Source organism: Lingula anatina, chromosome 1 (assembly GCF_051362555.1).
Source record: "Lingula anatina isolate TDL-2025a chromosome 1, LinAna3.0, whole genome shotgun sequence".
NCBI classification, from domain to species: Eukaryota; Metazoa; Brachiopoda; class Lingulata; order Lingulida; family Lingulidae; genus Lingula; species Lingula anatina.
In genome coordinates this window covers 36,219,967-36,244,930 of record NC_141767.1, presented here as the reverse complement: position 1 = coordinate 36,244,930, position 24,964 = coordinate 36,219,967, and the positions used below count along the sequence as shown (strand labels likewise).

The following is a 24,964-nucleotide window of genomic DNA, read 5'->3' as shown; positions in this document are numbered from 1 at the left end:
ACACAAAAGCAGCAATTGGGGACTTAAATCATAAGCATATGTAAATGATATGATACATGGTCTACACATTGTGATTGGCATTGTCTCTATGGTAGTATTGCAGCAATTTTGAGACTCTCACATGCTGTAAGGAAACCCGGATGTAGGTCAATTTGCTCTCGGAAGTCAGCCGGTCATTTGAACAAAAGCTCGTAACACTACGAGTGAATTACTGATATGGAAGGTAAGATTAGAAAATATGAATTGACAGTGTAAGTTACATGGCAAATACGTGATCGTTGTTTTACCCTATTTCCTTTTATATTATTGTAACGCAACCTTGAAATCGAATGTCTCCTTTCTTTTGTTTTTTCAGAACTTCGATCTTTGTGGAAAGTACCAAGCATTGCACACTTCTGTTCGCTGTTCAGAAATGCCTTCGATCTTTTGGATTTTGATATCGAGGTAAATTGGATCACTTGCTAAAAAATAATTGGAATATAGAACGAGTATGGCAACTTCTTTGACTTGGGCATGGAGTCGATAAACTGGGCCTCAGACTCGCAGACTTCACTTGGGGCTTTGAGCCGAGGGGTGGGGGGAGGAGGTTTGAGGAAGGGGGGGGGTTACCTCTGTTTGAAGTCTTGCCCCACCACCTACCTAAGATAAAGTCTCTTGTCATGCAAGGTGAAAGTAGATGAAGGCAAAAATATTCACTCTAATACTGGACACTCATGTACATCTGCAAGATGTTTTACAGAGACTCCAATGTTTCATCCTTTATCACAAAGATATCTTCAGGGAACTGTTACTACAGGTGGTGACACTGCTGGTTGTATTGCGGTTGTCACGTCACAGGGAATTGCTGCCAGGGCCTGGTCCCATACATGGTGTAACTGGAAACGCAGACCCCCGTTTACGTTTTGATAGTAGATAAGACCATATATCACAAACGATGCCTTGTACTACTAGCATATAAGTCAGAACACTCACTCTCCTAGTAAGAGTCAGTTATTTCCTTGAAGTAAAAACACCATTTTCCTAAAATAAAATGTGCCCAGCAATGTCTCATTTATGAGTTGGTAGAATTAAGAAAATTGACAGATGATACATATGTGCCCAACACAAGCCTTTAACCTTGTGAACATTAAGTCATTGATCTAGGTGCCAGTACATGCTAATATTGTATTGTCAGATAATATATAATGAGAGTAAAGTTATTATGCCCATGTTTGATGATTTAAAAAATAAAATCTTTGAGTTGGTGTGATATCTGCATTATAAGAGTCGAGTAAGGTCCTAAGTTGAGGCAAGGGCATGGAATCAGATCAAATTATTGGTGAGAATTGAAAAGTTAAGAAGGGCATGCCAATGTAGGACACCCAAAGGGACTTGTATTCTTTATTTGAAACTTTTTGGCAACTGTGTATAAAATTTATATGACAATGCAAAATATTAAACTTGACCAAAGGATATAATAATCATAATAATAATGAAAGTGAAAGTAAAAGTTATCAGATGATGTTTTAAAATTAACATTTGCATTTATGATATCATTCTTTTCAGATCCTACCCACCCCCAAGAAAAATGTTAAAAGTGTTTAGCACAAAAATAATCCTTCAGAGCTTTATATTTATGGTGTATAATTTGTCTTATTATTGCAAACTTTTTATCACATTGAAGATGAATGAAACCATGTATGCTAGCATGTACACACCAAGGTATAACAGATATGTGTTGATTGTTACTTCATATATTGTACCGTTAACCTTCACATGCCCTAAGGTTTATGTAGAGTCACTTGGAAATAAAAAACATTGATTTATCTCTATTATGTAAACATTTGGACCATTTGTCCACAAGTGTTATTTTTTTTCAAGGGTACAAATATAGCAGTTGTATTGCCAAGAGCCTGAGAAATAAATTGTTAATTTCTCAGGCTGTGGGCAAGAAAACTGAATAAATGTATTTATATTGAAATAGCATTGGTGATGAACCTTTTCTGAATCATTATTTTCCAATCCCAACTCTTATTTTTTTCTGTGTATATAACAGAAGTGGCAGCCAACGTCCAGTCATCAAAAATCATCATTTTTATTTCTTACTTTGAATTATTTAATGACACCATATCTCTTCAACATGTATTATTTAAGTCACATGGTATAAGTAGCAAGAAGGCATGAGACGTACAGACTCACATGTTTATAGCCTCATGGAATATTGAAAGCTACCTAGAAGATATGAATAAGATAAATCTTCTTTATTTGCCGAACTCTATTAATTATATATAAAATCAAAGCAACTGCTAGTATTTTGAGTGTGAACATTTTTGGAAATGTTGGCTTGGTTTTATAAGGTCAGAAAGTAATATGAACTTGCATCATGTATTTGACAAACTCGGATGAAATGTCCATGTTTCAGAATAAATTGACCTTGGAATTCATAGGCATGTTGATGGACCAACTGTTATAGCTACAAGTCTTCCCCAAATTTCATCATGATAATATGTTTGTGTAGATTTGATGAGGATAACTTCATTAATGTAATATAAAGCATTTCTCAGTTGTAATGTGCTAACCAACCCAGGATGTCATGTCTAGAATGTCTAAGGCTGTATTCCCAGAGCTTTTAGATCGATCTATCCCTGCGGGGAGTCTCACTAGATAACTGTCAGATAATCCGGCTTAAATGTCCGTCCCGCCTACTACAAGCTGTAAGGGGGTAATTAACTTTCGTGTCCGCTCGGCTGACAGCTATTTAGCATGAACCCCCAGGGAGTTAGGTAGATCTAAAGTAGATCGATCTAATCTCTGGAAATGGGGTCTAAGTGTGATATCTTTGTTTTATCTCTTAATTTTACTGAATTCCAGGATTTTGAAGAAGCGTTGATTTGTGCAGGAGGTGAAGAGGGCAGTCCTTTTCTTATAGATCTCATATGTCGTCTACTCAAGGGGTGCTACAACAGAAATGACATAGAGTGAGTACCAAGTGGTTAAATGTTTGATACTGTATTGTTTGTACAAATTGTGTCAATGTTATCAATAAATATGAAAATTCCTGAAAACTATTCACATTTGCTGATGCCTAATTTAACTTTTCATTGGCATGTACGTAGAAAAGCTGATTCAATATATAAGACCTCATTCCCATAGACACTATCTGTCTATGTGGATCCAACAAACTCTACGGGACTCTCACTGACTGCAATCAGCTAAACAAAATGATACACCTCCTGGTGTTAAGTAGAATGCAGAAAAAGATGGTGACTATACAAGTACATTGGAAAAGAGAGGAAGCATATCATTCAGTTAAGCTGATTGCACTAAGCTAGAGCCCCGTCAGAGTTGGGTTGATCCAAGTACACCAATGCTCTCTGTGGGAACAGGGTTTAATGAGGTAATAAACTAAAACATAATTCTTTCTCAAAAACATGGTTTGGAACTGATGTAATATAACTTACTTGATCCAGAAGTGAGACTAATCTTTTTAGCAAATGAGGCATTTCAGCTTTAATCATTGCTAACTAATTAGAATTGATTTTAAACAGTAAAAGGTCACCTTAAGATGGAAAACAAACTGTATAATATATATATATATATATATATAGAGAGAGAGAGAGAGAGAGAGAGAGAGAGAGAGAGTTCATGGAGTTATATTAAGGAGCAATTAAATTTAAATTGAGTTTTGGGCAGGCAGAGCACGACAAATTCAGCTGGTAGATTCTTGCTTATGAGAAACTTGCCCCCCCCACCCAACCCACCCCCCTAAGTGCACGCATATTTTTTATCACTCACCCTGATTCGAATATATATTTAACTCAATTTTTTATTGCTAAAATAGGTGTCACATTGTTATTCATCCAGGATCTGTTATTGATATTATCCCCATTGTCCCACTTAAACACCTGTCATTTACACCTTAGAGACTTTTTGGAAAATGGTATTTAAACTGTCACCTCTAGTCACAATTTTGACTTTCTTTCCAGTGAAACAAATTATGAACAATACTTACAAGATGTGATGAAGCATAGGTGGGCTGTGGAGACGGGAAGACCTAGCCTTTTAGAAGATATGTCTTTCAAAGATATTTGTTTGACATCCAAGGTTGAGATTCTACAAGCCGTTTGTGATTTTAGACTAGATGCTGAAGATGTAGCTGACAAACTTAAGGTTGGTACTTAGCAAAAAAAGACGCAACTTTCATTATTTAACTTTGCACAGAATTTTTTTATGTGCATGCATAATCACTTTAAGAAATCCTTAAATTAAAATTCACTTACAAATGGATGATGTAAACTATGATATTTTGATATCTGAATGAATTTCAATTTTGATAGATCCAAGTATTAGTTATACAGCTTTACAATTTCCACTGTCTTGTATTTATTTCCTCCTAGGATCTTGAAGCAGACAGTTTACGTCTGGAACCTATGGGTATAGATGCACTGGGAGCTACCTATTGGTATTTCTATGGAACACGTTTATATAAAGAGGACCCTGAACCTCCTCCACCAGTGGAAAAGAAGAAAGAAAACAAAAAGAAAAAGTATGGTGTATTCATTTAAACATATTAAAGGACTTGTTTTGAAAAAATGAGCTGTAATGAATGCTTGTAGGAATCTTGTTTATGTCAAACCCTGTTTGTTTTATGTAAGGTTTGGATCAGGTTTTTTTTAATGTTATGCTAAAAGTGAAGTTGGGGTTAATTTTGATCTACTTGCTATATAACTGAATCGAACTGATTTGCTACACAGATTGTAGCAATTGAGCAAATAGTAAAACCCAACTATCGCATTGTGAAGGAATCTCCTCTACCACAGTGTAAAACTTGTTGATCATCATCTTCGTCACTAACTTTTTGCAGGGGTAAAGATAAAAAGAAAGATAAAAAGAAAAAGAAAGATAAAGGCAAGAAAAGGAAAGACAAATCAAAAAAAGGAAAAGGCAAAGCAGACAAAAAAAGGGGGAGGCCTTCAAAAAAGACAGATCAGTCAAGGTAATCTGTTTGAGTCAGTTGCACAACTTCATTTCTTAACAGCATATGATCATGAAAGACATATTTTATGTGAATGGCAAGCCAGTTTTAATAGGTATACTTTATCACTTGAAAAGCAAAATGTCAAACTTGATTTTTCCAGAATGGCATTTACATGTTATCAAAAACTGGCTATAGCTTAAGGTAACATTATAAATATCCCTTAAATTTGGATTGTGATTATTACAATTATGATTTATAATTTAACATTGACTTATTGTAGTGATGACGAGAGTGAGGCTGAGGAAGAGGGGACCCCCTCTGAACCCCCACCCCCACCCCCCAATCTGTGGCATCTGATCTGTCAGACTACAGAGGAGTGGGAACAACTGGCAAATACATTCAAAGGCAGCAAGGTGAAATGTGAAAGAGAGTTATACAAGACACTGGTGGAAGATTTTGTTCCAGAAATACCAAAAATGATTGAGGCAAAGGTGAATATTATTAAAATTTGAGAAATATCCTCAAAAACAGTACTTTTATTGTTTTTCAACCATCACACTTTTTTTTACGGATTCGGGGTTAGAAATATTATAATAGTATTCATACATATCCTTTAATTTTTGGATAAATTATGGATCCCTCCTTTACTGCTTTTTAATGTACATAAATTTTGGGTGTCCCCTTTTTTCTGTCAGCTTATAAAAATGTTTCATTTATGGGGTACCTCATCAAGTTATTTCCCCAGTAATTTTTTGATTTGTTGAATTACTATGCTCTGATAGTGGCATAGGTGTGCAATCCTAACATTAGTATATGACATCCAGGAATCCAGACACTGTGAGAGCAATAGAATACATGATGAACTACTGTCTACTGCCATTGTTTATGTTATGAGGCCTGAAGGTAGACTGAGAGTGGCTTGGGGCTACTTCTCTCGGGTCATCAATTGCATTGTATGTAGATGGGTTCTAGGCAATCTGTTTGAGCATATTAAAAAGTTAGTTAATGGTTTGGAGTTCATGGGAATGTGTGTGTAATGTAGTAACAGTAATTAATGGTGTTTTAGTATGTGAGTGTTGTGAGCACTCAGCCTCTCTCTCTCTCTCTCTCTCTCTCTCTCTCTCTCTCTCTCTCTCTCTCTCTCTCTCTCTCTCTCTCTCTCTCTCTCTCTCTCTCTCTCTCTCTCTCTCTCTCTCTCTCTCTCTCTCTCTCTCTCTCTCTCTCTCTCTCGTACACACACACACACACACACACACACACACACACACACACACACACACACACACTAAAAAAATGTCAGTGTGATCAAAACCACTTGATTTTTTAAGTTTAGCTAAAACATAAAATGGAATTGCCCATGTTTATATCCACACGGGAAACATTACCACATCCACTGAGGTAAAATCCTTTAGGTGTGAAATAACTGTGGCCCTCAGGCGAGACAAAACCATTGGGGTTTCTGATGCTGTTAATGTGCCTTTGTAATGGATGCACTCTGCATTATCTGTTAAATTTTAAAGAACATGATTTACTTTTCTTGAAAAGATTTATTAACATATAATACAAATATAACATAAGCTGCAGTACTACAGAGGGGGCATTGTCTGTATTAATGAAACTGTCACTATCAGTGTGGAATATAATGAAAGATATGTCAGTGAATAGCTGTGTCCAGCAGCTTTATTATGGTGGATCTCAGAATCCTCCAGTGCATTATTATTTTGCATAGTAGCAGATACCTTGTCTGTTTCAGTCTCTGTACTTGAGAGAGTCTTTGGCTCAGATGAAACAGTGCTTAATAAGTCACTTTCCTCTGTTGAATTTTTATTATTGTTTGTATTAATACCAGTTGTAGTCTTTAATCCCTTACTGTTGCTACGTGTATCATTCCCAGCACTGCTTGTATTTACAAAAGATGTCGTGTCTGTTTCACCATTTGTTCCCATTTTGTTCGAGACTTGTCCTGTTGGATAGGCAGTAGTTGTGTCTAGTGCTTGTACAGTATTTCTTATTGTGTTCAGTACTGCCCATTCTCCCTGGGTATTGCCATCTACAGGGGCATCCTTCTCTGTTGCAGCCTTGCCAGGCAGGTGAAGCACAAACTGTCTCAGCTGTTGTTTATGATCAGGATGAGATTCCTGTGAGGGGTAGATTATAACTGAAGCAGGAGTAGTACTGGTAGTGGTGGTTTGGGTAGTCACTTTGGGTCTCCTCACACCATTATTTTGGGTATCGTCATTCTTATTACCAGAAGTACCCTCTACTTTGGCATAAACCTCCCTCACTTCTGTGGAGTTGCGTGTCTTGAGCCTGTTAAAGAGATTATCCTGAAGCTGTTCAATGCGCCGTGGGTTGCAGAATGCATCCATACGTCCTCTGAGGGGCATAAGTTGTCTCTGGAGTTTCTTCATGTGCTTGTTGTTTGCCACGCTGCATTTGGACAGAACTACGTGGAGGCACATCAGCATTTCTTCATAGCCCCTGGAAGAGTGTCAATTGATATTGATTAGAATTTTAATATGAAAAATATATATTGAAAGCAAAGGAATAAGAAAAAATATGAATATGCTTCTAATTTTTCTCACATTTGAGAAACATCAGTATAACGTTGATTTTTTTTACCAAATCCTTTACTCTTAAACATGAACTGTGTAAATTTTTTTAAGAAAAAAAAAGAATCTTGTAAATTTATTTTTTAATAATTAGAATTGTTATCTGTAGCAATAAAATAGACATTAATTCTAGATAAGAACAATGCAGGAATTTTTTAATCGATAAAACGCATAACAAACTAAACTGGCTGTTTTTCTGAACGATAACATTTTCTTCCAAAATTATTGTTTTCAGATAATATTTTCAGAAATAACTATAAAACATGAAACTACAGAATATTACTTTTGAGTAATTGTTTAATTTCTTTTTCTTTCTTTCTGAAAAACTGCATTTACAACTGACTCATTACTGGTTACTGTTGACATCAACCATAGATACTCCAAATACAGGAAGCAAAAGAACTGATAAAGATTGATAGAGATCATATTATCTCTAAGACAGGTGACGAATGACCTGATACCATACATATATACAGTTGACATATCAGTACAGGTAGTGCAAGAAATTACTTCCTCTGATAAAGCTGACATTTCAAAGAGATGCGAGATATAACCCACCCCATCTACATGCAGTAATGGAATGAAATAGAAATCTGATAATGATAACAAGAGGAAGGATGAACACCACTTAGAGTATGACTACTAGAAATTATAAAAGGGGGATGTATAGGACCTAGATTGTGCTTATCAGTCCCCACAATGGTTCATCATGCCATATATCACAGCCAGTTCCTGGATGTGTACAGTCAGGAAGTTAACAACCTTCTACTCAATACTAGCCACCAGCCATTTTACAAAAATGTTAAAAAATCCTATTCAATAGGTGCTATTTTTTACTTGGTTAAAAAGTATTTTGATGATTTTAAGCTGTGTTATTTATACCCAGGTGAAAATGACCCACCCTGCATGATACAGAACATATTCATTAGAACTCATATTTTGAAGTGCAATTATTTTTAGTGCCAACAAGAATTAATGAAGATAAAGCTTAGCAAAATAGTTGAATAAAAAAACTTACTAAAATTTGATTTTTAAAAATTTATTATTTAAGCCTGTCCATCTCTTGTTGAAACACACATGGGAATGTATAATCTTCTCATTGCTGCTATAGAATTTAACCTGCCTTGTGCAGTTTCCAAGAAAGACTTGAATTAAGTAGTGGCCTCAAGATAGCCCAGTGGGAAATGCATTTTATAGGTTACCCTGATAGGGGCTTTAAGCCATGCAAAAATGTTTCTGATCTAGATTTTATGGCATATATTTGTGAACTTCTTGAATAATTCTAAATGATAACCTCCATTCTTTTTGATATTTTTATAGCCTGCCATTGACAAAGAAAGCTGTGGGTAGACATTCTTACTATATTTATGTGTGTATGATAGTATAGTAAAAATGATTCAGAATTGAATCTGACGGTGAATAACAATGGACCCCTAAATAGGGGGTCTTAAAGAAATAACTGCAAATTCATTTCAAACTTTCCAAGTGAATTGTTTCTATGCGAGTCATTGTAAAAAAAAAAACAAATGAGGTGCCAAGGTCAGTCTGTGTCATTCAGAGGTTTACTACCTCTGAACATCTGCCTTTTGGAGCTATTCAATGTCTCATTTCTGAAAAGACCTATTGAAAACTTGAATTTAAAGAGCATGTTTAACCCTGCACATTTGACCTCCCATTTATGGGACAGGGATAAAACAGCAATGATATTCTGACCTGAATGACATGTAATATTTCACTTGTGTGAGTGAATGCAGTGAAGGGAAATTCTAACCACAGGCTCGTGCTGGGATGAGGCCTGAACATTTATTTGTGTCTTCATGTTACCTAGGCAGGATTGTCTGAGGGAGATTTTCATGCAGCTGCACTGCAATTTTACTGTCTTTAGAACTATGCAGGGGAAAAAATGTACATTTGCATTTTTTTAGAAGAATAGGTGAAATGTTGGCTTTTGAACTGAAAGAGATTTTAATTTTTATAGCCAAAATGTTGGAAATATAATTTTGCATTTTTGGCAATTGTAACCCAGAACTTTACAAGGCACTTATAATAAAGGGAATAAATGCTGTGTTCAGAAATGTATCATTGGCCACCTCTTTCCCCAACCTATTCACAGTGAATCTCTGTTCATTTCTTACCTGCACAGTTTCTTGAGTCCCAAAGCCATGACCAGCATGTCTATCATGGAGGGCTCCTGTTTCTGTTGGACATGATACTCGTCCAGCAAGTCTCTGAACCCAACCATACACGTGTTGACCCTGTGCCAGAAGTGACGCTGGCGACCACAGTGTTCACCAGTCTTCATCCTCCTCTTCTTTGCCTGCGTCATAGCTGGGGTATGCATGCTCAAAAAAGCTGCCAGTACCACCAGGTAGAAGTTCAGACTATATTTACATAGATTCATGCTGTAGTGTTTCTCTCTGTCGCAGACCTGTAGTATTATGATGTTGCCACATTCCACGCTCTACCTGCAATGCTTTGATGTACCCTCCATGTACAATGTGGTGGCAGTACAGTAGTGGTTCACAAGATGTTGAATAAAGGAATAACTGCTAAATGTGGGGTGCTCTGCATTAAGTATAAATCACATAATAGCAACAAAGATAAGCTTAGTGCTACTGGACACCGGCACAAGGCTGGGGGGTGTGGTTGTCACCTGAGCTCACCTGTGATTGGTGGCCTGGCCATGATTGACACCTTTGGTTACTTGTGTGCTCGTAGAAGTGTGAATGAAATCCCGCCTTCAGTAACAGTGCAGTCCACTTGATGCCCTTTTACTACCCATGGCCATGGCCAAAATATGTAATTAATCTTGATAATGCGTACCTCTTCAACTTGATGTTGCTCTGATGACTGTGTAAGGCAACTGTATTGTGACGCAAGTGTGAAGCAGGCAAGTGTGAAGATGCCCATGATGTGGGGCTGCGGTTCCAGATAACCATCTCTTCAAATACACGAATGATGTGAAGAAGCCATGCACACCTGTTGTCGGGTGCCAAACAAGTGTTAATTGTCCCTTGTAATGGGAGGGTGTGGTGCTAGCATGCGGTGTCTAGCCAACTGACAAGACAAATACAAGCAATTGTTCTGTTTGTCAACATTTGGCTTCTTAGCATGTGGATTTTAAATCAAGAGTCTTACCCATTCCCCTCCCACCCAAAAATGAAAAAAGAGTAAAATAAAAAATTGATTAAAAAATACAAGTAGGCCTTGATATGTGATGCTTAAAACCACATTTTAACAGCATTGTGCATCTGATTTCAATAGCTTGAAAGTTACAGGGAGATTTCATAACGTATATTATATTATATATGGCATGTTAAAGCCTTGTTTTTCATGTCTTAGTTATTGTTAACTTTGATGTAATGTGCACATATAAAAAATTAACAGATTCAACCAATGCACTTATACCAGTACTCGGTGCAAACAGTCATATCCATGAAATTTATTCATTGTCAGGAATTTAGTACCATAGTAAAGGAAATGGCAACTAGGTATCAGAAACAGAGGAAAGCATAGCTTGATAATATTTTATCTGATGGTGTGTCATCCTGTCCTTCATTCTTGGGATTTGCCTCAGACTAAGTGAAACCCCCCAAAACTAGCTTCTCCTTTCATCCATTATCTCCTCTGTTTAATAGTATGTAATGAAGGTTGGGGGAGGGGGAGGAGGCTGATATCAGGCCCTTCGGGGTGGTAATCCTAGGGCAGACAGACACAGACATAATAGCCTAATTGAGGGGGGAGAGGAATGCTTTATAAGAAGATATCTTACTTACAGGTAATTTGAGATGGGAAAAATATCACTCACACTTTATTACCCCATAGAACCCATTTGTTCACTCCTTTCTCTCTGCTCATTCCTGTTGGCTATTAAGGAAAGTGGGATAATGTTCTGTTTATGCTTGTCTACTTCTTAAATTTATATATAGACTTACTTTGTCAGCCACATGGATGTTCATCAGGATAATAGAACCGGCGACCACTGTAATCGTATCGGATGATGTGAGATACCGACAATTTAATATACCTCATTACTAGTACATTGCCAACAAAAATGTCCCAATCCACAGATGCTCTGATACTTTAAGCTGGGATGACAAGCCATTACTGCAGTGAACTGAATAAGGGCAAATTACTGAATTAGATTTCCTGCATTACATGGATTAAATTTTAATGTGGCGGAATTCAGAAATAAACCTTTGGGAGATTGGATGTCAATGCTATGAAACTATTTGAGTAACATCAGAATAGCCCTTTTCACTTTAGATGTGGAAAATGCCTTTATGTATATTCAGGCTCACATTCAAGGTGCTTCTTGCTTCAAAATGAAACAATATTACCTTCAGCTGTATATTTGAATGATTGTTTAAAAGAGCAGATAATTGTTAATAATAATTTATTGAGCACAAAAATAAAGTTAAGATTTTGAGCAAAAAGAAAAGGAAAAAAATGAGAATTGTGTTTGGTAACTGTTTCAGTGTACCTGGTTATAGACCCATATCAGTGTCAGGCAGTGTTTGTGCACATCTTCATAATTATTATGTTTTGTAGTTCTTCAACAAATCGTGTCAAGTATCTTAGTCTACTTTTGAAAATGGATACACCTCGTGCTAGCCACACCCAAGAAACTCATTGTTTTCTCATAATTTCATGTATTGTAAGAGATAGGAACAAAGTTGCACATGTCTAATGTAACCTATAGTGAGCCCTCAAAATTTACGCAGGCGGGACTGAAGTGAGTCAGTGAGGACTAATCTGGAATACAGACTGGGCGCTTTCGACAAAACCAGACTAGAATAGAAAAAGACCCAAGAACAAACCGCCCCCGTTTCATTCAGCACCACACTGCCATCTTTTGCTGTCTTTTACATAACATCTCATGGTTAATTTAGATGTAGGGCCTGATAAGCAATGTTTCTGTTTAACTTGGATTTAACCCCGAACAAATCACATCTGCGGAGGTGAGCCGTTTGATCTGCCCCTGTATAAAAGGAGTCCTTTGTCACTGCTCACTGGGGCTGAATATTCTCTAATAAAGGTTACAGTTTAAATGGTGACACTGCAGACTGAAAGGTTCCTTGGGTTCACAAACCCGCTCTGGCTGGCTCCAGTATGAAGGGTGTCCCGTTACTGTTGGTCCACTGATATCAGCCTTTTGGATTCTAATAAGCCATGAAAACAATTCTGCACTGTACATTTGTGGCACACAATGATGTCTTGGTGTTGTATGTAACAGGACTTGTTGAATTTCCGGACAAATTTCTTTTCATCACTATGCCTGGTTATTGTGTTGTTCTGATTCGTTTTAAAACTTTGTGTTGTGAACTTGATGAATTTTTTTTATCACAGTGAATTTTAAAATTGTAGTAGATTTCATTGAATCAACAGTTAATTTTCTTTTTCAAAAAGCATTACAATGTACTATTGGTTTGTAGGTTAAGGTTCACTGTCTATTAATAAAGAAAAAAGAAAAGTGAAGTGTCAGATTTTTAATAATTAAGACAAATAGAAAATCTGTATGAAGACAATGGACCACACCCATGTCAATAGATTTGATATGTAGAAAGATGAAAGGAGAACAGCATAACATTCAACAACCAGATTTAGTAGTTTTGGCCTTTTAATGAAAAGTAATTTAGGAATCAATTGTGAGGTGTTTGTTTACCCTACACATATACAATCAACACAACACTGGTGAAGGTGTTGTTGTTCCTCCCACTTTAGTCTGTGTGATACAATGGTAAATATTGATAGAAAGTCCTGAAGCCAAAGGGGGGGTTATTACAAACAGCTACTGTGAAGTGAGATCAAAATTGCCTTTAGTCATGTGGTCTTGACCTTGCCTTGGGTAGCCAGCTGTCCTGCAGAAGTTACACAGGCATGTTGATTGAACATGCATGTTGATTGAACATTACAAAATGTATTTTTGAAATATTGATTTGAAATTTTTGTTCTATTGTGGAAAAACCTGCAGCACTTAAATCAGGACCAGAACTAAAGGCACCGTGCAGATGTTCACCTATTCTTGCTTTTTATTTACATTTATTTTTTACACTGTATATCTCATTCAGTTTAGATTTTGGAGTCAAAAAAGGCCCACTAGTATGCAGATGTTCAGCAATTGTGGCCTTTAATTACTTTTTTGCGCAGTATATTTTTATCCCTTGAACATCCACCTGTTTGCAAATTTGCATACTGAGCAACAGTATGCAGCCAGGGTACACCAGGTGATTTAAAAGGTAGCCTGAAAAAACCGCAAGCACTCTTATGCGCACTTTTATTGAGGTAAATGGGCACCTTATGAGCCTTCAAAGCAGGGACGCGTGGCAGACGTGTGTCTGATGGGAGGACCGAAATTCTGGTCCTGAGCCAGTTTCGTAGTACAGAATTACTCCTCTCTTTAGGTGTGATATCAACACCCATGTTTTTGCGTTGTATTTGTGTCTGACCTTTGATGTTTTTCGTCTGGTTCAACACTAGGAGACTTCTTGTGTCGCACACCAAACTGAGATTAAGTGCTGACACATGTTTTTGGCTTCTGAATGTTCATTTGTTGTATATGAACATAACCTCCTTTATGTGTCTCAGGGTAATTTTCATTTTAAAATCTAGCAGAAATGTTTAAGCAAAATGTTATAAAACGTGTGAATCAGTTATTTATGCCTACTTGAAAGGTGGTGACATCTTGCACAGTCAAAAAATGTAAAACCTGGTAGACTCGGATCTAAATAAATAGTCGATTAACTTTGGTAATATGAATACATCACATTTTAATAGCAACTGATCAGTGCAAAAACATTAGCTTCCCTGCTTCAATATTCCTAACAAGTTCATTTAATAGCCATAGACTTATGCCTCTACAATGATAGGTATCAGCCAGGTGTGTCCATTTTTTCAAACAAAATCGGAGCATTTATGATGCAGAAATGGTTTGGTTTTTCACCTCTGAGATCCATAACTGTCAAAGTGGAACAGAGCTCTAGGCAGCCAGCCGTGTGCTTAAAAGCACGAGTCCTTGTCTGCTCTCTATCTATTAATAGTACATGTAATGGGTGAAAGCTTGTTACCTGCCAAGAAGCAGGACTCTGCACAGTAAATGTGTGTGTAGTTAACTGCCAACTTATATATTTGATCATGGATTTAAAATAATAATAATAATAATAATAATAAATTCCATACCATAACCTTCTCAATTTCTCAATAACTTTAATGTTTTCTGATATGATATCAAAACTGGAATTTGTTTTCTTATTTTAATCAAATTCATGACTGATGACTTCAAATGATATTCCTAAAATATGTATGTTTGTCCATTTGCATAAATACACTTTCTCTTTATTCAGGAACGTGAAATGCGTAAGAAACTTCTAGAGTTGGCTCCACGTAGAACCTCAAACAGAATTAAGACAAAGGCTCAGCAAGAGAAAGAGGCAGAGAAGGTGAGAAACTTTTTGACTCAACGTGTGTCATAATCGAGTGCCTTTGTCAAGAAGGTGGTGGTGGTTTTGTTTTTCTCAGATTAAATCAGCTTAAGAAATAATACACACTTGACCTGGAATTGGGAGTAGTTTTTATTTTCTGCTCACCAGTTGCAATAGGAAATCAAGCAGTGTTTAAGACACTATTAACAATGGAGTTCTGAATGTCTCCTTGCCAGTGTGAATGTTCATAGGAAGCTAGCAGCTGGAGAATGGTGGGTGGAGGATATTGGACAAATATTTAATTGGTGCACAACTCCTTATTAATTGCTGTTATGTGTATTTAACATGGTACAAAATGTTTTCAGCGACAGTATCTTGAAAACAATTTTAATTCATCATGTTTTTTTGCCTAAGATAGTAACAAAAAACCATTGCAATAGATTTTGGATAATTGACAGTCTTTCTTATTAAAGTTATGCTGTTATCATGTAATATAGTGTAATTTGCAATGTGATACTATTACAATTATAACATTCCCTTGCTTAATTAATGGTCATATAGATTTGGCATTAAGATGTGCTTGTTGTTTTTTACTTGCTTCTAAAAAAACATTTTTGGGGGGTAGTACTTGGGTTTTCTATTAAATACCATCTTTTCTGTATTAATTTTAGGAAAAATATCTCCTCCTGATCCAAGAAGAAGAGCGATTGCGACAGCACCATGAGGAGGTTGAGAGAAAGAGGCGTTTGGAGGAGGAACAGCAAAGAGACGTGAAGTTACAGAGAGAGGAGAGGAGCAAAGCCCGAGAAGGTAAATGTTGACAGTAGAAGTATACACAAGGTTTTATATTTTTCAGGGCCCTGTGCATGAAGGAAGTTATTGATATTTGCTTCACTTGGTGAGAGTGGGAAAATGTGAGATAAGCTACTCACTGTGTTTGATTGGTAATAAAGATGATATATTTGATTTGAGATGTTGTATTGAATAAGTCATACTGTATACATGAAGGTTAGGATTCATGAACTGTATAAATGACATCTTTTTATTTAACTCTGTGTACATCTTATTTCTGGATCAGTGTTTCTGTGTGCTGACATTTTTGCACCGACTGCTCTTCCTTTTTCCTACAGATCGTGCTAAGAGAGCCAGATTACGTGAAGAACGGGCTCAGTTGATTGCAGAAGGCAAAGAAATTCCAGCAGAGCTATTGAACATCCCTGCATCACCAAAGAGGATGTAAGTCACTCACAAAAGAGTATTGTTTCACGTGATTAAAATGTTATCATGGATTGTAAAATCTCACTCCAGTGTGGTAAATTTAAACAAAATTTTAAATCTTATTTGGGTTAGGGAAATACAAGTTTTTGCCAAATTTATTATTGATTTACTTCAATTCAATTTTTGAAAAATTTATCATAAATTGAGTCCAGATGTTTGTTTGGCAACAAATCTTTTTATTTTTCAAGTGTTGCTTCATTTTCTCCGCATGGTTTTATCTGATTCAAATATTTTTCCTTCTGTTTTAGATCTGTGCCTAATGAAGCATATAGTGCCATGATGAAAGGTAAATGATCAGCATGAGCATTTACATTTTTCAGTGTTATTGCTATCTGAAAATGTAGGGCAATACACTTGACAAGGATGTGTTTTGAGTTTTATTTTAATGTGGCTGTCAGTTAAAAAATGTTTAGCTTGAAATCCATTAGTCCATCTGCTAGGACAGTTGATGTAAAGTATTAGAACAAAGTAGGGCATTGTTGAACACTTAGATATAACCTTCTGATCCAGTTGGCAAATTTTTCCTTGCACTTGTGTTGTCCTGGCAAAAGCTCTTCACAGTATTTTATTTGACATGTGGCCAACCTGATACAAGTGCACTCTCACTGACTTTCTGTTTTGACATATACGCTCATTATCATCTTTGTATAATTCCTCTTGGCAAATTGCAAATAGTTTACTAGAATGATTGATCATTTCAATTTCTTATGCTCTCTGTTTATTGTTGTTGTAGTGGTTGATATTGTAAAACGTCATAAAGATTCCTGGCCATTTTGGGAACCTGTCCAGGAGGAATATGCCCCAGGCTACAGAGATATTATAACTGTAAGTATAAAGGTGAAAAAAAGAAAAAAGTAGGCTGTATATCTGTCATTGGGGGAAAAGGATCATGTTCAATACTTTTGGTGAGGACAAAGCCCCTTTTTGCACTCTGGTGCCTTGGTGACAAATTATACATTTTGGTAGAAAAAAATCTCTGAAGAAGAACTCTGTGTCATTGGTGAAAAAGAACATCAGGAGATCAGATCCATCATTTAAAATGATGCCTCAGCTGCTTGCCCTGGGCACTAAAAAAATGACATTTATTAACAAGAAAAGTGAAAAACTGTTTGTGATTTGAAAGCTGTTTTGTAAAAGTTGCAGCCACCTGGCTGACTGCAGCTTTAACCTGCACCTTTTCATGAGTTCTTTGCAAAATGAGCTTTCATGTTTTATTTTCGAAATTTATCATTCTTCAACCTCAAATAGAAAATAAGTTTTTATTAGGAAATATTATTTGCTGTTGAGGAATATTAAAAGACATATATTTACAAAAGTTTGAGTTCTTAAATTGAGCCATATCATTTGTTATCTTCAAGAAAACTGATACAGTAAATTATGTATAGTATATATATTATAGAAAAATATAAGCATGAAAACTTTCACTGAATGAAATAAACAAAACCTCAAGGTATCTGTTAGTTTTTTTTTCTTTCTTTTTTTTTTTTTTCATGATTTGAATTTTCAACTTATTTACATTTTTATATGCTGCAGAGACCTATGGATATGTCAACTATAGAGAAGAAGGTGAAAAATAGAGAGTACAGAAGTAGGAGAGAGTTCATAGGAGACTACAAACTCATGTTCTCAAACTGTCTAGAATACAATGGACCAGAGAGTGGTAAGAAATTGTTCACTGGTAATGGGGGTGTCTTTTTAGGATTAAGCATGATATAAGCAACACTTTGATGACTTGATTTGAGAACTCTTATGACTCAGTTGATATTTACACCAAATATAACACATCAGCTGTGTTTTGAGTATCTTGCACAACCACTAAAATATGCTGACTAGAAATTCTAATTCTGAATCTTCTCAGATGTCTATTTTAGCTAAAATATTCAAAATTAATTTCTTTGTTACAGAGTACATAGAGATGGCAGATGCAGTGGAGGCATGTTTCCATCGGGCAGTGAAGAAATACATGTCCAAGCACAACTTTGACAATACTCATGAGGATGAAGATGATGCTGATTACCATTCCAAACTGACCAATGGTGGCCCTCACTTGAGTTTCAGACCACAGAGGAATGCTAGTGCCAAGGCTATGGAGGCTCTGCATAAAGTGGCTGAGGATTCATTACAGGTAGCAATATATAGATATATACAGTTCGACATTGTTTATTTTGAAGTGAATCACCAAAAGCTGACATGGTATGAAGTTTACCATGTACACTTTAAAGAAGTGAAAAAGAGTTAGTAAATAAAACTAAATTATATGAGCTTTTTTAAACTTAACAGTTTAAACATATGTTTTTATTAGTTTTTGGTGTTTTATAAAGTGAAGCCCATCTGCAAAAAATACATTTTTCATTTAGAAGTTTATTGTTTAATTGATCTTAAATAAATATCTGTATAATTATTCTGAAGTTTCATACTTTGGCTCACTTTAGCTTAAGAGTTTTTCAAATTCTGTGCTAGCTCCCACTTATTATATCAAATTTATGCCTTGTGTTGAACTTCAGGATTCCAGAAGTAACAGTCCAGTCAGTTATGATGAATCTGCATCCAACAGCCCATACCCAGTTCAGAGAAAGGAATTCCCTCCATTCCAGTTTAAGACAATTAACCCCTCAGCCTCCAGTAGCCCTTTTCCAACTCAGAGACAGGACAATTCAGCCTCTAGCAGTCCAGCACTGACGTCCATATCAGAGGATAGTGCTGATGGAACCAAGAAGGTATCAAATCTGAGGACAGTGTTTGGTATTGCTGCTTCAACATCTGCTGCAAAACAACAGGTTTGTTTCATCTTTTTTACGTGGAAGTTTCAGTTCCTTTATTAATAGGATCACAAACATATAGAATATTTTTTTTTTGACAGGTACTGCCAAAAATTTCACAGAGATGCAGCCAATATATATACTTGTATTGCCCGTAATCAAGAGAATCTTTATTCAATTAGGCAGTCTATTTCCACGCCTGCCTTTCAGACTGATTTTGCCAACAATGATTTACTGAGACATTACTTCTGTTTAGGTAACTTCTGCTGGACATCAAGTAACGAAGAGTTCCCCTTCAAACCCCCCATTCCAGCTCCTGAAACAGAAGCTTCAGGAACAGTATCTACAACAGAAACAAGCCGCCATGATGGCACAGAATCAAAATCAGGGTAATCAGACTGTGGTGAAGGCACGTCTACCCATTCCTATACAGTTCTCAAAAGGAGGTGTGACCCAGAAGATCCAGATCCCAGTGGATGTACAGACACAGAAAGGGAAGGTAAATTACATTACTTTTGCCACTACTACCAATGGCCTACCAACAACAAGTGCAACCTCTCCCAAGTTTGGAGGTTGGAAGCAGTTGTCACAACAACCAAAGGGACAGTCTGATGGTGTTGGTGCACAGCAGCAAAGAGGCCTTATAAACAATATATCAGTACAATCTGTCAGCGATTCTGCCACTGATAAAAAGACAGTGATACCTCCTAGTGATATTAAAATGCAGGCTGTAAATATCTCTGGGACTAGTTTGCTTCAGACTCAAAGGCAGCAAGAAAACCCTGTCACACTTACAACCTCTACCTCTCATACAGACTATGTGTATAGCAGTGGTAAAGGGCCTGTAATCCCTAATAATAATATTATTCAAATGAAAAGAGAAGATGGACTCATGCAAGGAGTCCGGCAGCCAGCAAAGAAAAGGAAGTATATTGAAGGTGTTGAAAATTCAGAGACAACTCAGGAATCTCCTAAACCAAAACTTTGGCGCCCTGGTATAGATGAGAGTGCAAGTGAAGATACAAAACTTGTTGTCGGTTCTGTTCAAAACTTGTCACAAATGGGAGGCAATTTGATTGTATCCCAGCAAGAGCAACAGCCACAACAGCAGCAGCTCCCTACTCAAGCCAGTGTTCAGCAGGCAACTGTCAGTGGCATTCATCAAGCTAATGTGCCTAAATTTGTGATATACAGTTCTAAGAGTTTAACCACACCTGGTGTGCCTGGTAAAATTGTACAGACCGCCAGTCTTGCCCAGCCAAACCAAGGACTGCTTCAAAACAGGGTGGTATATGCCGGTAATGGAGTGTCCCTCCCACCCGGTGCTGTGTTAAATACTGTGAGACATCCCGGGCAGCCCAGGCAGATATTAGTCTCCAACATTTCCCGTCCTCAAGCTGTTAGGGTAATCACTGCAAATCACCCTCAGAACCCAGTGGGACTGAGACCCCAGCTGGTCCAGGCAAACCAGCAAATACATGTCCTACCTCAGGCAGTTGGTCAACAAAAAATCCAGTTGACCGGTCAGCAGGCCCAACAGTTGTTTCTGAGACCAGGTTTGGTCCAACATGGCGCAGCTGTGGTGTCCACAATGCAGCCACAACAGGTGAGTTATCATAAAATCAGCCATTCATGCCACTGATTATGATAAGTTTAAGCTTATGTATTGACAACCATTTAAAAGTTCTTTAATAGAATGATGATTTTTTCTTTGGAAATTGTTTGTGAGAATGTGAACAATTTCCATGGTAACTTTCTAGTATAATGATCATGGCAAATAATCACTTTCTTTTTATTTTTCTAACCATTACAGAACGTAGCCCCAGGTTTCTACTACTACAAGCAGGGGGCAGCACCTGCAATGTCAGGAATGACCAGTGCCCAGCCTGGCACCATGACCAATGGTAATGTGACAGTTAAGCCAGCAGCACATCAGTCTGCATTTACAGGTAAGTTAGTTATATAAACATAATATTGATTATGTGGACTGTACCTTTGGAATCCAAACTGTTTCCCTCAATTTTCAACTGTGACACTTAAACCACCTTCATTGAGTCTGATATTCTTGGAGAATGTAAATGTGTTAATGCAACAGTAGAAACATCAACTCAACTTGAAAGACAGACATTGCTTATTTCTCTCTCTTGTTCATTTTCAGCTCTACAAAGACCACCTAACTAGTAGCGATCCTGTGATATTGCAAGAAACAGTGATGTAGAACATGATGAGAAAGACCAGCCCAAGTTTCGGAGACACTGGTGTGGAATCTTTCTATGAAATTATCTTTCCTTTAATGGCAGGGAAAAACTGTGATGGCTGCTTTTTATTAATGGCTTCATTCGTCATAGTTCATGCACTGATTTTAGAATTTTCTACATTGAAATAATGAATGTAGTGGCTGTTGGGATATGAGATACATTCTTGTACCCAGGGAAAACTTACCAAATGCACTGCATTTTGTTGCATCAAAAAAAAAAATAAATAAAAACTGATATTGTGCACAGACATCATTTTGACTAAATAATTTTTCAGCAAATTTCAAATGTTCTAAAATGTGGAATGCCCTGCATTATACACATCATTTTGGTCCGTTAATCCTTTATTGAATACAAGGCATATGAGCCATATTTTATGGAATTACACTAAAGATGTAATGTAAAATATGACCCATGATATGTAATATGGGTGTACCTATGGTCATCTTAATTTAGCCAGGTAATTGCCCTGAGAGATTCATTGTCCTTCAAGATGCATTAAACCTGATATTTTACCTAAACTACTGTCTTTACAAACCGGCTTACATGCATTTAGCATCCCCTGTCAATACTTTCTTCCTGATTGGTGGTTTATCCTTCACGGAAAAATGGTTTTGTGCTCAGTGTTGGATTAAGCTTTTATATTTTCTTAAAGTTCCATTTTCACAGATTTGTTATGGCTTTGTTGCTCTGGGAGTTTGCCTGATAATACATTCTCTAATATCCCTTACTTCTATTGCTATCCTCAGTTCTGCAAGGTTGGCCTTAGAAAAAAAACATTCAGAGCAGTGTTCAGCGTCCAGTCAATATTTTTAATATGCCTATGTTAATGCTTGGTAACAGATTTCCAGACTGATTAGAATAAGTTGGTTTTGCAAGAGATGAGCTGTAGAGTGCATTTTTTTTCTTTTTGATTTTTTTTTAAATTATTATTGCATAGTGAAATACTTGTATCAGGTCAGGTTCATTGTTGGGTTTAGATATTTTGTTTGATGTGATATTGCATTATATGTTTTATTTTCCATCATTTTGATAAAATTGAATTAGTATGTTTTTTATACACTGGCTAGATTTTGTGAAAACAGTTTCTGTGAGACATTTAAAGAAGATATTTTACTGAAGTCATTTCAGAACATTTTATTTGTTTTGCAAAGGTAATAATTTCAGAAGCACATTAATATATTATGTGAAATGCAAGATTGGTTATTTATTGCAAATATTGGGTGATTTATTTATTATAAATTCAAAAAATGCATGACACAATAACAATGTTAAGAAATAAAATGCATTGTAAAGTGTGTATTGTTTTCTTTTTCTCACAATCATATTCACAGAAGAGATGAGACTTTAAAAAAGATATATCCCCCTATCATTTTTAGAAAAATTAGTATTGAAAAGTAACCTTTAAAAAAAAAAGAATTTGAACCATGTAATACCAATACAAACTACAGAATATACACACCAGTAGTTTCATCTAGTTTTCCGAAAGGAGTGCAATTTGTTGTTGAGATGGAGATTCAACTTTTGTATTTATGAAAAGGGTTAGTTATTTTTATCGTATATTTTTGAGTTCGTCACAGTGAAAAACTGGTTTTCCCCATATGCATGAAACTTAAATGGTAAAAAAATTTACATTTTTAAAAATGTATACATGTAGTTCAGAACTGAATGGCGGACCTTTCCTAGTTTTATTGCCTATGGAATTTGCCGACGATTGATGTTTTTTATATCTATTTAATCAATCAAATTTAAGATGGACTTTGGGCTCAATTTATCGGTTGGTCCCAAACAGAACTCGACCAAAAAGAGATTATCGACTTTGAAGTGGCTCGTCTTGTACAGGTGCCCGAAAGTGCCGCCGTCTATTGGCTTGTAGTGCCGGTTTCCCGGATGATAACACTTCTGCTCGGGTTGAAGGTAAACAAGAAATGAATGAATTTCCTAGCAAAGACAGTATCTAGTCTGCAGGATTTTTTATCCAATGTCAGTGGGAACGCAAAGGTAGCAGCTACTGAAATCCGCGAAGCTATCCCTCGAAGGACGATGTCGCATCGAGAGGAGCAGTATGTGGGCCCTTACAAATTGGAGAAAACACTCGGAAAGGGCCAAACGGGTGAGTCGAAGCGGATGATGTGAGGGTTGTATCGATCTGTGATTTTGATGATGGTCTCTTTGTTGTGTTGTTTTTTTTGTTTGTGGTTTTCTCAAATAATTTGCTTAGGGAGGCTTTGTAACGGATTATGCAACTAGAATCATTAGCGTCTGTTTTAACTCTGAAGTCCATTGGGAGATAAATTTTGACAAATCAGTACAGTCGATGAAAAATTGCTGATTCCCTGTGTCCAGCATTAGCTGTTTTTAAAATGATCTCATGACAGAATCTTCTATTTCATTGTCATTGAATCTTGCTCTAGGTTTGATATTTGATCATTTTATTACTTCTATTTTAATTTAATTAATTTTTATGCACTTACTCATTATTTACCTTTTTTGATGGAGAAAAGAGAAAGTAAAAACTTACTTTTTGATCATGGAATACTATGGAGTGGACTGTAATATGCAAATCATTTGTTAACAAAGGATTTTTTTCATGCGACAGATTCAGTTTGCAATAGAATTCTTCATTTACCAGTAAATGCATTCATTATATTTGGACTAACTTACCAAATTGATGGCATTGAAAAAAATTTTTCTTTTACTTGACTATTAAAACATTGTAGAAAAACTTGTGTTTTGTAGGTATAGAATAATAAACTTTGCCTTTCATGATCAATGATAACATCATGATATGTTTTGATCATGCAATGCTTTTATTTAAAAAATGATAGTTTATCATCTTTATGTCATTTTTTTATCATCTTAATGATAATCTTAATTTCTTTAGAAGAAAAAAATTCATTTTCCAGATTATTATTGTTATTATTTAGCATTAAAAGGTACTAATTAAATTGTATTTGCATTAATATCTAATAATCAAAATGTGCTTGCAAATTACAAGTCTTCAACAATTGCTCAGGTTGAAGTATTCATATGCTTTTAAACTTAAGATCATAGCCCTGTTATTGCTGTGATATCTGCACAAGACCTCATTATCTTTTTTGGTGAACATAACTTCTGTCTTTTTTTAGAATATCATCAAAATTGCCCAACACTTTTCAAAAAAAAGTGTTTATATGGAATCTGACTGATCAGTGAATACATACTGCTACATTTGGACATAAATTGATGTGGTTCATATTAAATTAGACATTAACCAGACATTAATGTCTGCAATATGAAGGTGATATTGATTGAATAAGAGCTCAAGACAGGTACAGCCTGGAGGGATCTGGTAGCTCAGTGCTTCCTCTTATGTTAAATAATATTAGCACTGACGATGACTATCAACTTTTCAACAATGTGATTTCAGAAATATTTTAGAGCATTTGTTTAAAAAAACTTGCATATTTGAATGTGCACGGTGTGTGTGTGAGTGTGTGTGTGTATTTGTGTGTGTAATGAGAGATGGTGTTGAAAGTTAAGACTATTGCAATTTTTAATACAAAAGAGAGAGATGTCCTATACTTTGGATCCGTCTTTCATGTGAATTCTCAAGTATGTGTCTAAATTTGTTTAGCCATGTCATTTTTGGCATTAGTAACTATTAGTGCTTTTGATTATGATAGGATCTGAACGATTATTT

At 36.1% G+C, this 24,964-nt stretch overlaps 3 protein-coding genes across 9 annotated transcripts in view; 2 read left to right on the top strand and 1 right to left on the bottom strand.

Moving 5' to 3' along the window:
• The first annotated feature begins 16 nt into the window (after nucleotides 1–16).
• LOC106168598 (uncharacterized) lies at nucleotides 17–22,580 on the top strand. The gene is made up of 18 exons (XM_013547724.3): nucleotides 17–223; nucleotides 356–444; nucleotides 2,851–2,957; nucleotides 3,966–4,149; nucleotides 4,377–4,525; nucleotides 4,844–4,975; nucleotides 5,238–5,448; nucleotides 14,913–15,008; nucleotides 15,662–15,800; nucleotides 16,121–16,226; nucleotides 16,517–16,554; nucleotides 17,002–17,093; nucleotides 17,802–17,928; nucleotides 18,173–18,393; nucleotides 18,773–19,045; nucleotides 19,284–20,633; nucleotides 20,841–20,976; nucleotides 21,186–22,580. Exons 1-18 carry the CDS (start codon nucleotides 217–219, stop codon nucleotides 21,206–21,208), a joined length of 3,480 nt encoding a protein of 1,159 aa, XP_013403178.2. The 5' UTR covers nucleotides 17–216; the 3' UTR covers nucleotides 21,209–22,580.
• Nucleotides 6,485–10,423, bottom strand: LOC106168604 (uncharacterized). The gene is made up of 2 exons (XM_013547733.2): nucleotides 9,705–10,423; nucleotides 6,485–7,438 (listed from the first exon to the last, which is right to left on the bottom strand). The coding sequence occupies exons 1-2, from the start codon at nucleotides 9,968–9,970 to the stop codon at nucleotides 6,544–6,546; spliced, it is 1,161 nt and encodes a 386-aa protein (XP_013403187.2). The 5' UTR covers nucleotides 9,971–10,423; the 3' UTR covers nucleotides 6,485–6,543.
• A 562-nt stretch (nucleotides 22,581–23,142) lies between the features above and the next one.
• The window catches only part of LOC106168617 (serine/threonine-protein kinase BRSK2), a 29,690-nt gene continuing 27,868 nt past the window's right edge, over nucleotides 23,143–24,964 (top strand). For 3 of the 7 annotated variants that reach the window (XM_013547755.2, XM_013547757.2, XM_013547751.2), the window contains exon 1: nucleotides 23,144–23,395. In XM_013547755.2, coding sequence (XP_013403209.1) covers nucleotides 23,215–23,395 — 181 coding nt within the window. In that variant the 5' untranslated portion in view covers nucleotides 23,144–23,214. Of the gene's footprint in view, nucleotides 23,396–24,964 lie in introns of all 7 variants that reach the window. The other 4 variants (XM_013547759.2, XM_013547761.2, XM_013547753.2 and 1 more) reach the window with 2 other exon arrangements.